Source organism: Electrona antarctica (assembly GCF_951216825.1).
Source record: "Electrona antarctica genome assembly, chromosome: 24".
Lineage (NCBI taxonomy): Eukaryota > Metazoa > Chordata > Actinopteri > Myctophiformes > Myctophidae > Electrona > Electrona antarctica.
The window spans coordinates 16,770,085-16,785,458 of record NC_136803.1 but is presented as its reverse complement, the minus strand read 5'-3'; the positions used below and the strand labels follow the sequence as shown (position 1 = coordinate 16,785,458).

The 15,374-nt window shown below is 42.9% G+C and overlaps 1 protein-coding gene across 1 annotated transcript in view; it reads right to left on the bottom strand.

Annotated features, from left to right (window-relative positions):
* The window catches only part of LOC306917341 (vang-like protein 1), a 122,011-nt gene that overhangs the window by 41,353 nt on the left and 65,284 nt on the right, over window positions 1-15,374 (bottom strand). Inside the window, 2 exon segments of the mRNA XM_079495520.1 lie at window positions 2,583-2,792; window positions 4,136-4,360. Coding sequence (XP_079351646.1) covers window positions 2,583-2,792; window positions 4,136-4,360 — 435 coding nt within the window.

Sequence of the window (15,374 nt, the reverse complement as noted above, 5' to 3'; positions counted from 1 at the left end):
GTTCTATACTGTAGCACTGAGAAAACTGTTGCGCCTTTCTTTGTCCTTTTTCTTTCCAAACTTGACTACGGTAGCGGTGGTCTCAAAAACATAAGGGAAACTTTGACAGGAAAAGACTCGCTCACCGTATAGAAAATAGAAGTAAAAAGCACTTTTTAATTGCACTTTGAGCACGAGCACTTTATGAGCATGTTAAAATAAAGAAATAATATTTTTCTAAGTCTCAGTTTAAGGAGTTTTACTTCTATTTTCTATACGGTGAGCGAGTCTTTTCCTGTCAAAGTTTCCCTGTTCTATACTGTGACAGACTGTATACGATGTAGTATTGAAGTATCATTTTATTTCTGCCTCTTGGCCAGTTCCCACTTGTAAAAGAGACACAGTCTCAATGTGTTTTTACTGGCTAAATAAAATTGTGAGCTTGGCTATCTAGATGATTTTTGAAAAATTCCTGAAAGTCTTTTGAAAAACTCTATTTTATAAATAATTAAATGCATATTTTTTACAGTTACAGCAGCGCAGTTGTAGGAAAAGCGACCCATAAGAAATAACCCACAACCCATCTTGACCTACTGTACACAAGAAACACAGCCGCTGTACAATGATTGTGATTGATTATGAGATAATATCCCTTTCTTGTAGGCTCGTTATGTGCTAGGTGTGCACCTTTGTGTTACTGCACTTGATTGATTGATTGAAAATTGTATTAACAGTTTGCAGAATTACAGTACATTTCAAGCACAAACTCAATACAAAGGCTGTGAGTGGACGACCCAATTAAGCATTACACTTGTTTACAACAGGGTCCACCATGTTCAATTCATCAAAACATTAAGAGACGTACAAAATAGACACTTCTATATAGACAAAGAACAGTACAGGAATTCATCATAATGGAGGTAAAAAGGGAAAAGAAACATATACAGTGAGGGGAACGGGGGAGGGGGGGGATTTAGATTTTACGGGGGCCAGTTTCGAATTGCAGCCATCCGTAGGTGCCCTTTGAGAGCGGTTTTGAAGGAGTCAAGGGATTTGCATGTCTTAATGACTGTTGGTAGGGCGTTCCACATTTTGGTGGCATAGGAGCGAAAATAATTTAGTCTGTACCGCTTGCCTCTTAGCTACTGTTAACACTTGTATTTCCCCCCCAGGGGATCAATGAAAAATGAAAGTGAAATCTAATCTAATCTGTTACCCACCCCAACCCCACTGTTGGCCCATGAATGATGCACTCCTCCGGAAAGCTGCAAGCCTTTTGGCTTCTCCTGGACATGTTTTAGCAGATGGATTTTTTTACATCAGAGCGTTGTTGTGTTTTTAGCCACTATAGCAACACTAACCACAGTTATTAATCGTTCACCCCCCTCGAGTCGACAATACAACTTTTAAAGGCTCTGAAGATGTTTACCTTATCTGTACCTTGTTATTGAGATTGTTTAGCTAATTGAGCGGCCATAGATGAATGCGCAGAATAGGTAGAGACGGATACAGCCGGAAGTGAAAATGTCGCCTGCCGTTTGCCTCCACGTTATCAGATTTAGAAAAATATATTTATCTTTCCCAGATTGGGCTATTGGTCAAAACAAGCTATATTCAACGGCCCATAACTAAAGAACCGATTATCGCGTTTACAAAATGTATTTTCTGGTGAAAACAAATACGACCGTCCGCTTCTCCAGACAGCCAGCATGTATGTTTCCTGGTACTGGGGGGGTGAGGGGTTGCCTAGCAACCGGGCCAATGTTAAACGTTGATTTTCAGCTAAAACGTTTCATATCGATAAAGTACATCAATTGACGGAGAATTCCGACAGAGGCAGACAATGGTTGGATTTAAATTGACAGAATACTCCGTCAAAGGCAGAGTTAAGCAAACTACGTTCACTTCATGGGGCCAGTCCAATGGTGGCTCTCCTACATAGACTACGCATTGAGCGTGGGGACAACCAACTGGGCCAAGTCCTGGACCGGAAGTAGGCAGAAATGCATTGGACCCAGGCAACAGCCCAGCTTTATATTTATATTTTAAATTGTTTTGTAGTAATAGTACAACATAAACATTAAAGAGACTTTAGTTGTTACTGTACAATACTTTAAAACAGTAAAATAGCTCTTGTTTGCGCCGCCCTCGTTGAAAACAATGTTTCCGCCCCCTCTATATCGTAACTCTTCTATTAGATGGCTCTGGTATGGGTAAAAGGTGAGGGGAGGAGGAGCCACCTCTCCTGATAGTTAGTATGGGTAAAAGGCGAGGGGAGGAGGACCCACCTCTCCTGATAGTTAGTATGGGTAAAAGGCGAGGGGAGGAGGAAGCACCCACCTCTCCTGATAGTTAGTATGGGTAAAAGGTGAGGGGAGGAGGAGCCACCTCTCCTGATAGTTAGTATGGGTAAAAGGCGAGGGGAGGAGGAAGCACCCACCTCTCCTGATAATTAGTATGGGTAAAAGGTGAGGGGAGGAGGAGCCACCTCTCCTGATAGTTAGTATGGGTAAAAGGCGAGGGGAGGAGGAAGCACCCACCTCTCCTGATAGTTAGTATGGGTAAAAGGCGAGGAGGAGGATTCGGGGCCGCTCTGGACTCACCTGCGAGTCGAGGATCCTCACGCCGTAGAACAGCCAGTAGGAGACGACGAACAGCAGCACCAGCACGGCCAGCAGCGCGCGGAACACGAAGACGCGCGGCAGGCCGGCGGAGCGCGGCGGCCGGAAGAACAGCGCCCACACGGCCAGCAGCAGGATGAGCAGCTTGAAGGCCACGGAGATGAAGAGGCCCTCGCACGCCGTGCCGCACGGCTGCAGAAGTAGATAGATAAGAGGGTTTTTATTTATTTATTATTATTAACTCATTTATTGCTACTAGCTGTTAGCATAAACACCAGCTCCAGTTGCCAGCGCATACATCTACTTTAAATACACAGTGTTTGCCTGCCCCTCCCCCCCACACACACTCGCTACAGACAGCACCGCAGCATTGGAACACACACAAGCTCCTTTACCTCTCGTCAGAAGCTTTAACATGGCGCCAGCATCGTGGCAAAAAGGCACAAATTAAATCTGAAATGTGGATGGCAGAAAATCCACCATGGACAGCGATTTTAGAAGAAGAGTTATGACTGTTTGAAAATCCTCCCTTCCACTGCTCTCCACTGAGAATATATATGCAATCCCATAGTTGGAATGGGAACCGGACCAATATGTTAAAGGCTTCCGTAGGCATCAACCATTATATAGACGGAGTCCACGTTGGGGTACGTATATATATATACGGACTTGGGATATGACGCATCTAGCGTCGACCTACGAATATAGACGGACTTGGGAAAGAAAGAATTAAAGTGTCCTACAGCAGTGGTTCCCAAACTTTTTCATGTCAAGGACCCCCGAATTGACACTTATCATGCCTGCGAACCCCAATTTGAAAAGACATGCCAGGGACCCCATAAGAGAAGATTTTTACGGCTCTAGCAGTGATTCTCAACCATTGTAATGGACTGAGGACCCTCAGTTTGACATGCAATATTCTACGGACCCCCATTTAATGGAATTTCTATCTCTGAGACCCCAATTTATATTGTAAAATCAGTGTTAATTTAACTCTGATTTTTTTTTTCATATAAAGACTTTCTTGGTACAGTGGACAGTGGAAAACAAAATTAAACTCATCCTTACAACTCCCCAGGTCACAAAGAACACGCAGTCGCTGCTCCTCAGGAATGCCAGAATATCTGCCCACCTCGACTGCCAGAGGAAATGCACCAGATCTTAGCTGGGCACAGAGGGACCTCTGTGCTCTTTTTTAAAATGAAATGCAACATAGGGCATTATGTTATACTTTTGTTTAGCTATTGAAAAATAGCAGATCTATAAGCTCATAGGTGCCGCGCTACGAGCTTGTAGATGCTATTTTTTAATCTTGAAAATGTGGTGCAAATCTTTGAATATATTATATTCTTTCAGAGCATTTTTAACTCAAATCAACAACATATTTTTTAGATGGGGGTCGGCGGCCAATTACATATCATTTTTGGGGGTCCTTGACGTGAAAATGTTTGAGAACGACTGACATAGAAACATAGGGTTTTTCAAGAAAACTGCCATGATTTAGAAGACATTTAGTAGATCTTAGAGGGGTTAACCTGCAGCTTGTCGGGCCACAGCAAGTGCGGCAGCGCCAGGAAGGCCAGCGGCGTGAGGAACACCAGCGCGCCCAAGATGGCCGCCAGCGTCAGCGTGAAGTAGCGGCGGCATTCCAAGCCCACGCTGTCCTCCAGGTCCTTGGTGATGCGCACGATGTCCTCCTGCGAGAGGCTGTGCTCCGACGTGCCCGTGACGGCCGTGGTGGTCTCGCCCCAGTTGTCATCCTGCGTGCGTGCGTGGGGGGGGGGGGGGAGGCAGAGAGAAAGAAGAAGGAAAAAGGAAGAATGAGTTTACCATATACAATTTACAAGTAAGACGCGCGAACGCGGGAAGCGAACGCAGCTCGTAAATTGCAATAACAACAATTAGAATAAATTACGTACTTTAAGGGTTTTTTTAAGTTCTGTTTTAAGTTAAGTTTTTTATTTTTTTTATTTTTTTTAATGCTCGCAATAATGCAAAAAATTACAATTTAGGCATTTACAGTAGCAGAACATTCATCCAGAGCGTCAATAATCACATACAGTCCAAAAATAAAGACTGGCTCAGATTCAGCAATTTCTCATGTTTATTTGAGGCTCGGCCGACGAGTTTCGGCCGAGCCTTCTTCAGAGCACACTAAAAAGTCAACGTTCTCAAACTTCTCAAATAAAACATGAGAAATTGCATCTGGAGCCAGTCTGTCTTGCATCTTTTATTTTGGAGTGCCGCGTTTTTTCCATTTAGTTGGCTTATATAAGTTATAAGTTACGTTATTTTCAAAGCTGAGCACCCACTGCCTTAACCCATTTTGGGCGGGAACCCCTTTTGGTGTTAGCATTATGAAAAATAGCAGATCTACAAGCTTATAGCGCGCCACCGAGTGGCGCGCTACGAGCTTGTAGGTCTGCTATTTTTGAAAAAACGAAGAACGACTGACATAGAAACATAGCTTTTTCAGAAAACTGTCAGGATGTAGAAAACATTTTTAGAATCTGATCTCAGGTCAAAATGGGTTTTAAACAAAGGGCAGTTTCCAGAGGAAGTGCACCTGTTTCTTAGAATGCAGTGAGACAGTGTAGTTACTACACAGTTCCCTACACTGTAGTACCTCAGGAAACTATAGGATACCAGGTAAACAAAGACCCTACCATCGGTTTAAATAACATCTAAATTACATTATTAACGTTGTGATCAAGAAAGACAAAAAACACACCCGTGTGAAGTGAGGGGCACTCATATCATCGTACATCCTCATGCATGGCCACCAACGTAATCAAAAAAGTCAACCAAAGAACAAGATTCCTTTACAGGATCTCCTCACTGGTCAACAAAAACACCTTGAAGACCTTAACAGGAGCCCTCGTACAAGGTTTCTTTGACTATGCATGCACCTCCTGGTACCACAGCTCTCAAAGGGCACCTACGGATGGCTGCAATTCGAAACTGGCCCCCGTAAAATCTGAATCCCCCCCCACCTTTTCCCTCACTGTATATTTTCCCTTTTTACCTCCATTATGATGAATTCCTGTTCTGTTCTTTGTCTATATAGAAGTGTCTATTTGTACGTCTCTAAATGTTTTGATGAATTGAACATGGTGGACCCTCTTGTAAACAAGTGTAATGCTTAATTGGGTCGTCCACTCACAGTTAACAGCCTTTGTATTGAGTTTGTGCTTGAAATGTACTGTAATTCTGCAAACTGTTAATACATATTTCAATCAATCAATCAATCAATCAATCATCTCATACTGGCCAATCAGAATGGGTCAAAATACATTTGACCTAATTTCTCCTTTCATTGTCGATGGCAAATATGAGACGTGTGGGGACAAGATGACGTAAGGTTTCCCTTCATTGTCAACGGCATTTAATGTTTGTGTTGCGGACATTTTGTGGGGACAAAAGCTGTATATAGGAGGGGCTAGCGCCCCTCTAAAACCAAGGAACATAAACGTGAGAACGAGTGACCAAGATCTGTCTGAAATATGGTAGCCCGTAGGGCTTCATACTTGGTCCACTTCTAGGCCATTTCTCTTCACTGAACATTGGGACAAACGTTGTGAGATTGTAGATAAGCAGAAAAGGGACGCTAGAGTTATATGCCTTTTAACCCTTAGAAGATGAAAGACGCCAATTGGCGTCTTCATCAGAATTCCGTAAATGATCAATGACGCCAATTGGCGTCTTCACAGTTTTTGATGAATCTAAACATATTAATATGCTCCGAAGCGCTGTTTAAATTCCTGAGCTTATATTCCAACTACATTACCCAGAAAACCCGTGTCACGTGACACACGTGTACGTGTTGCCATTGGAAGCTGGTCCCACCCCCTGTAAACAGTGGGGGCAGAGGGAGTCTTCATAGTTTTCATTGTTTTGCCTGTTTGTCCGTCTCGCCCGAGCGATTTTCTAGCAGAAAAAGTTGAAAGCAGTACTATTTATTTGAGCGAGTTTTGTGGTAGTAGTATTGATCCATACGCGTCCCAGTCGCCTTCTCCAGGCGGAGTAGCCCTGGTCCAGTGCTTACAGCGAGACTCGCTGCTCCCTCCCTCCTTTTTTCATTGTCTCCCCATCGTCGTCCGATGAGCTATACCGGGAAACCATTGAAGAAGACGATCAACCCGGAATGTTTTGAGGTAATCTTATTGTAGAAAATGCCCTTCTATAGTGATCAGAAATCATAAGATGATCGCTACAAATAGATGCTTGGATAATTACTACTACTAGTCAGATCATGACGCCAGAATGACTCACCACGATGGTCCCCAGCCATTAGCCAGCACCAAAGGTGCTGGCTAATGGTGTTGGTCGGTGCATTGGTGCTGGCTAATGGTTGGAGGGGGGGTTGGTGTCGATCGGTTGGTGCAGTACAAATGTATCGTAGCAGGCATGCACGCATGGCAGTACAAGTATTTTATATTGTAGCGTGCCTTATAGGCGATCTGATCTTTAGAGTAATGTTCGCTCCTTTTATTTACTGTCTACAAAGACGGAGAACAAACATGCATCGTTTACTGAAGCAACGCGTGGTTATGTAGCCCCATATGTGCCCTCTCCCTACGCTCATCATCTCGGAGCTACAGAATGAGCGTAGGGAGAGGGCACATATGGGGCTAGTGGTTATGATGACCTTGCTACAAGGATCGGAGGGGGGACGGGGAGTGAAGCTAACAGTAGCGTATTATATAAGATCTGTATGACGTTTCATTGACGTCTGAGCTTGCATGATAATTGCATTCATTGTATATTGTATACAATCATGATTGTACATTGTTTAGTGTGTCTCCGTGTGATGATGATGACGATGATGTCAGATAGCCTACGTCCCCCCCCCCCCCCAACTGGCTATTGGCCGGGCTGACTACAGCTAAATGTTTATTTTTATATATTTAGAACTGGCATCAGATGAGGAGGAGGATGATGATGATGATGATGATGATGAAGACGAAGAGTCAAGACTGCGATGGAGTTCCCCCGACACTGAACCGGATGCATTCATTCATTTCAGTTGTTGTTTTTTTTAAATTTAGCCTACACACACACACACCGTCAAGAACAACTGGAATGCAGTGGTTTGGGGACACTGGGGAGTTTGGGGACAACTGTTTTGTATGTAGGCCTATTTATTTTCTGTAATATTTATTATAATTGTATTATGTTAGTAGTCATAAAAAATAAAAGACAAGCTTTTACAATGAGTTAGACCTGTCATGGCTATTTTGTTCACTATTCTGAGGTTTATGGTTTGACTAAGCGAGTTTCAACTGTGATTTACTCTGTAACGGTAGATGGTAAGAACCCAATTTTTTGTTATAATACAGTATACATTCAAGTCTATATTTTGATACATATCATGGGCACAAAGTCATATCAAAACAATGTCCTTGGATGTGTTTTTTTTATCAAAACTGTTTCTTCACAACAGGTTTTTGAGATACATGCATGAATAGACACGGTACTGGTAAGACTATGTAAACATGGTATATATCAAAATGTGCGTTAGAATGTCTAATTTTACCCCAAAAAAGAATTGAGTTTATATGATGTTCCATTTCAGAGCTAGGGGGACTTTTAGCTGGATAGGTCAGATTGATCATGACTGACCATGCTATTTATAGATGGCAAAATATCTACAGTGGTACATGTGAGAAACTTTTTATTTTATTTTAATTGAACTAGACAACTCACCCTTTAAAATGAGATATTGCATGGCTATGTACGCCCAGCAGAAAAAAAGTTATTTAGAAAATAAAACTTCAACCGGGCATAACTTTTTTTGTTGTCCTAGAAACACTACCCAGTGTAAATGCAGGCTCTTTTAAATGGCTTCCAACACAAAAACTAAACATTTTATCAACTCAGTTCATTTTTTTCCTGGAAGCAGACAAGCCAAGCTTTCTCTGAAGGTCTTTCGTTGTCACACATTCACAACAGAGAATTTTCAATAAATCATTCAAAAACGCCATTTTTCCATAGAGAAGTCTACAAACTGTATAGAAATCCTTGAAACTCTCAAAGAGTTAAGAGACACCATCACGATTTTCAACGTCATGTCTATGCAAGCGCATGGCATGCCAGGCTGGTGCTTTCCCATCAAATCCATCATGGAAAATGTAAGAACACAGAGAATGGCTGAGACAGACAAATAGATAGGGGAATTTCCTCTGTCAACATGGGCTAAATTTGTTTTTTTAAACTATTGATAATCATTTAACCACTTAAACCCTAGAACGGTATACATAGTTCGTTGACTGGGGGCTTTTTTTCCCTCTACACCAAATCTCTTTGACGAAAACAGCCTAATCTAAGCAGATTTTGCCATTTTCGGTTGAATGTTCGCTTATTTTGACATGCCCAGAATAGAGGTGCCAGAGTTTAAGTGGGTAAGTGCAACAGGACGAATACTCAAACGAGGATAGGAACGAGGGGAGAAAGATGTGTGTTTTTTGTGTGTGATTTGTTCATCTAAAAAGCCCTCCAGACAAGGCATTAATCACATCAGGTGATGCAGCAGAGATATGGTTTGGGTCAGAGAGGGCCACTTTGCTCAAGGGCACATTCATAAAGAGATGCTATCAGAGAGGGCGAGGCAAAGACACAGAAAGTGAAACAGATAAGATTTGTCTTTTTTTCCCTCTCCATCTGATAGTTCCTGACAGATAGCGGAATAAAATAATAAAGCCTAAATAAATATTTCGATTTCTTTTTTTTATCTGATCGTTGCCCCGAGCGACTGACTGACTGATATCTGAATAAAGAACAGGGCCCTAAGTGAACGTTTTTCAACAGGTGGTTCAGGACCCAGTAGCGAAGGAACGATACATCTTTTTAGGGTCACGCACATAGAACAACTCGGGCGAACATGCTGGTATTTTGATATAGCAGTGTTGAGACTTCTTGGCACGGACAATAAACAAATTTGGAACACACAAACAGTTGTAAACTAGCGGTCAGGTCAGGGGCTCCCACACTTTTCCATGCCAAATAGTCAGCCTCTGGCTGCTTTCCCACTATGTTTTAAATGGATTAAAAGATAAATTAATAAATAAAATGTTTCAAACCCACTGATATAGAATTCGAGATCATAGAATTTTCCCAAAACGTTCCCTAATTAGGGGTCCACCCAAGGACGTGACAGACGTCACACAACATCATCACACCCTATTTCTATTTCCACTGAAACGTCAACCCAGCCAGCAAGGATGAGAGAGAGAGACAGAGAGAGAGAGAGACACAGAGAGAGAGAGAGAGAGACAGAGAGAGAGAGAGAGAGAGAGAGACACAGAGAGACACAGAGAGAATGGAGAGAGGGGAAGAGAGAAAAGGAACAGCGAGTGGAAAAAGTAAACAGAGTGGCCTGCCAACTGGGCCATGCTGACTAGTGTGTTTGACTGCATCCGCAGATAATGAAGGTCGCTGGTGTCACAGCAAAGCCGTTACAACAACAGGGAGAAGAGCCCTTTCCTCCTTTGCAGGGCAGTCATCAGTCACATGCAGCAGCTAATGCAACCCAATGCAACACAGCAAAATGCAACACCACACAGACACACAGACAAGACACATGCTTCTATTCAAGGGCTTTTGTGCAGATCAGCATGCACAGTGGTGGACATACAGTATAGGCACTTCCCTCTCAAAAGATGCTTTCTGTGGACACGACCCATGAGTTAATGCAAGCCTAATCATCAACCGAGGTGATCGGGCGCTGTGGTCCAGTAACCTATCTAGGTTCTGGAACGTGCTGCCCGAGGAGCTAAGGCCAAGCAAAATATTTTTTTGGGCTGAGTCGGTAGGGAATTTATTTTATTATATATATTTATTTTCGCGGATGGGTCGCAAGGAATTTATTTTATTTTATTTCAAAAATATTTATTATTTTTTTTCCCTACGGCAATGATGGATAGGCTTCTTTTTTAATAACTTCAATATTTGCCCGAGTATAGCTAGCTAGTGCTACAGGTTAAAAGACAAAAAACATAGCTAACGTTAGCTAGCTAGCTCACACACACTAGACATTACACAGTAGAGCTCTTCATGGGTCCAAAAAAATGGTTCCGAAATCCAAAATAAATCTGTGACATTCCGAGAGACCCGACCCAGCCAGGCAGACATACATTGTGGACAGACAGAGAGAGAGAGAGGTTCCCTACAGACTGCGGCTGCAGTACAGGGTGAGAGAAAAAAAAGGTCTCGTCTCTTGGAATATTAAGGCAAGACACTCAATGCACTTAAAACAGCTCCTACTTTGCCCTCTCCTTTATCCACGTGTGGGGAATGGGATAACACTGTTGTCGGGATCCGCCGAACCTGACTCCCAACAACCCCCTAAAACCTACTTTTATATCAAGGTCACGTTTATTTCCTTGCACACAGTAGTGACTTTGTTAACCCATTTCGACCGAGACCGATTCTTCTCCTGATTCTAAATCCTGACAGTTTTCTGAAAAACGCTGTTTCTGTATCAGTGGTTCTCAAACATTTTCCCCAAAAAATATATGTAATTGGCCGTAATTTGAGTTAAAAACGTTCGCTGTGAAAGAATATATGTGGATTTGCACCACATTTTCACGATTTTTCAAAAATAGCAGACCTACAAGTTCATAGCGCGGCACTCAGTGCCGCGCTATGAGCTTGTAGATCTGCTATTTTTCAACAGCTAAAGCATAACATAATGCTTAAAACACCAAAAGGGTTTCCTGGCAAAATTTCCTTGCACACTGGACTGGAGTGACTCTTTATTTACTTGCATACAGTAGTAGTGACTTCCTGTTGACAACTTGCTGTACTGCTGCTCTACTTTGATAAAATATGTTTTTATCAGTAAACAAAGGGAGTCTACCAACGCGCCTCAAGCCTAAAACGGCTGATCCGGTGCTTCACAGACCTGGAGGACTGGAGTTGCAAACGTTAGTCTTTTGTATACTTTAGCACCTAATAAAAGGCTCTAAATGTCCGTGCTGCTCTAGTCTCTTCTCCTTCTGCATGTTTTTATCAGTGTTCAGTGAAATGTCAGTAAGCAAAAACGCGTCGAGTTGTGCAATCAAAGAAGCGATGACATCAAGTCATGTTGAATATCACAACATAATTACATACATAATTTAAGCCTAGCCATATTTAATCTCAAACCAATTAGGAGATTTAGTATTCGAGGCCATCATACATCGATGCTCTTCCCAAAAATACGACATGCACAAACACAGATTTAATCTTCTTTCCAATTCAGAGCTTAGCATCAATGAGCTCAGTCACTAAAAATAGGCTGCTTGGGGGAATGAGAAAGGGTTCACATTGTGGTCAATCCAGGCTAACTGGGGTGTGTGTGTGTGTGTGTGTGTGTGTGTGTGTGTGTGTGTGTGTGTGTGTGTGTGTGTGTGTGTGTGTGTGTGTGTGTGTGTGTGTGTGTGTGTGTGTGTGTGTGTGATGCATTGATAGTGGGCCCTCTGGGCCTGCGGGTTAAAAAAGCAGCACAAACCCATCCAACAGAGCATAAAGGGAGACCTCGCTCGATCGCACGCTTAACTGAGTCACCATTTCTCTCATTGATGCCAAGACACACTCCTTTGTACTGTAATATAGTATGAACTCAAATTATTCCACACAGCACTGAACCTAGAAAACATATTTTGTTCTACACGTCAAGTAAAGACTGAACCGAGAGAAAAACAGCCCTTTGTTTTAGTGCCACTTGGAATGACCTACAGCTTAAATTAAAGATCCCTTCTCCTAGCATATACGGTCAATTTCGATCGTTGATTGATTGCAGACCTACGCACTATGTCTGCAGCTGTTTTTAACTTGTATTGTATCGTATGTTTTTGTTTTGTTTGATTATTGATGTGAATATTGATGTGAAAATGAAATTGTATTTGGATTGTGGATCTCGACGACCTCAAAGCCCTTTCGAGAACAAATAAAGGTTTGAATGAATTAATGAATTAATCATTAGTAGAAGTTGTAGTGACCCTTTATTCCCCCATTCATATTGTGTATATTCTTCTTTCTGTATATTTCTCCTCAGTAACTCAGGGAAGATGCCATTTCAATTCAATTGTCTACTGCCCCTTCCCCACCCGCCTGCATCTATAATGTCTTTACACATTTTATAGTTTAAACACTGTACACACTTAACACTTGTGTAATGTATTGCTGATAAGTTTGTACTCATATTATACCTTTGTTGTATTTTTCATTATATTGAGAGCACAATCGGGGTGGAGCATGCCACGCCAACATTTCATGTCACATTGTACGGCTGTTACAAATGCATCTTCTTGTAGGATATGAGTATGTTCGTGTGTCCGTGCATGTGTGCGTGCACATTCCGCTCGTCCGACTCTCAGCTGTGACACACACACCGTCCGGCCATGTGTCTTCCTGGTTTATCTCATTGAATCCTAGCTCTGGGCTCCCAAGCTGACCTTTGGAGGGGGGGGGGTAATGAAGATAAAATAACTGGACAACAGCGTCATAAATACCCCCCTGTCAACGTGACTCAGTGAGAACACATCAAAACATCACGACCGACTGAGCGAACAAGCCGTAAACGGAGATGCAGGAATGCAAGGCTTTTGAGCAGAGTGCTAAGAGGGGCAGGGTCTGAAATCCCGTAAGAGGGCACTTTTGGACAAAAATAGCAGATCTACTGTACAAGCTCACAACGCAATGTTGAGAGCTTGTAGATCAGCTATTTTCGGGGCGCAACACAGCACTCTTTAGCTAGTGGAGATGCGGTGTATACGACATGGATTTCTAAACAAATTTGTTCAATGCAAAATACTGTGTTCAAGTTCAGGAGACTTCAGCAATTCTCCTGAATGCTGCCTTCCGGCATGGCATGGAAAGGAGTGGCATTTGCATTTGCTGCATTCGTGGTCTGGAAAGGGCAGTTGTTTAACAGAAGGGTAAAAGGGCAGGGGCTGAAGCCCCCTTTGATGTCTATGTGTGCACGTCCCTGCTTTTGAGGTTGAAAAGGACAACGGGTCAAGGGGTGAAGTTATTCCGTCCCGGTTTTGTTCTCGTGACGCAACCTGACGTTTCTCCATGTCACTCAGACGTAGCCGGTCCAACGCCTCGTTTATTCGACCACGAGGTTTGATGTTGAGAATTCCTCAATGCAACATCAAGCCATTTGCTCATTCACAGGGCTGGTTGAGGGATAACGCCTGAATTACACTTCATCATGCAAGTAAGTGCTGCTGAAAATATCCGATCTACAAACAAGCTCAGCAAGTGAATTTCAAGAATCCATTACTCTCTCTCACAGGGTCCGTTACGACTGTGAATTGTGACTGTGAGCTGCTATTTTTGGTGAGCCACAATCACATTTAAAGTAATATACCTGGTCCTGCACAAAATATGGGCTATTATTGCCAGTAACAGAGTTGAATAATTTGCAGAAAAGTCAAGACAGTCAAAGCTTCTTCCACAGTAGAGCTCCATGACGAGTACATCTAATAGAATGTCTCCATTACGGCCAAGCTACACAGAGCGTGTGTGCACGTAATATTACGCAATCCCCACAGCCGCAGAAATAAAATATATAGGACTGGATCTAAAAGTGCGTTTGTGTTTGCGCGTATTATGCGTACATGTGCTCCGCCGCTACTAATAAACAGACCTGAAAGAGCTAAAATTTTTTTACCTGATTCAATTTTATATTATTGCTGTTATTATGAGAGTTGGAGTCACCAGGTGCAGCCAACATACACACACATACAGTCTGAGTGACTTCACCATAAAAAAACCACACACACACACGCACGCACACACGCACGCGCACACACAAGTCATGTAAATTTCAATTGAGATGGAGATTGGTTTTTGGACAGAATAAATGAGAGCCACTTCATTACTATTTAAGTGAGGAGGATTGGAGACGTCCTCAGCCCCTCAATGGAAAAAAACGGCCATCCATACGCTCATTATTAATTTGAGGCAATTATCCTCCCGGAGAGCATAAAACGATTCCCCTTCCTCAAGCGAGGGGGCTTGGCGGTACGAGCCCTCTGCTGAGTGTGGAGCAGCACGCCTCTGATACAAAGGGCTATAAGACCAACACGTCACCAGAGACATACCAACACAATTACACAGCACACTAACTAAGGAATGTCCCTCTAAGACTCTGAGTTAGTAGGAGGAAATGGAAATCACACACAAATCACGTCTTAATCTAAACATTGTGAGAAAGACTGAGGCAGGCGCGTAGCGTGGATGACATTTTTGACTGGGACAAGTAGATCGCGAGCGGAGGGGGTTACACGCAACTCCGGCCGATGGGTGAAACCGGTTTTGCCAACTTGCTAATGTGGGACCATTTAAAACAAAGGCGGCGTGCTGTGGTTGGTGTGATTTTGGATACGTTGTTGGGCCACAACAGAAATTTGCATGCACAGATGTGAGGGGTACTGCCGGTGTTTCCTCCGAGGTGAGGTGGAAAGTCTGGTGACGCGACTCATGCGAGGTTACTGCCAATGTAGGCTATCTTTTGTTGCTTTTCTTGTTTTTTTCCCCCCCGCCCCCGTCTTTCAGAAGCTAGACTGGGCAAGACCTCAATTGACTGGGCCTGTCAGTGCCCGAGAGGCCCAATGGACACTACGCTTCTGGACTGAGGCACACACTGCTCTTACACATTTTAATTTAGCTGATTCTGACACTTGCCAAGAGCAGCTTAACGATTAGTTAGATGGTTTACGTATTAAGTACTGTCTGTTATGATCTATTTTAGGCTTGACCTTTATATGATTGGTGACCTGTTAT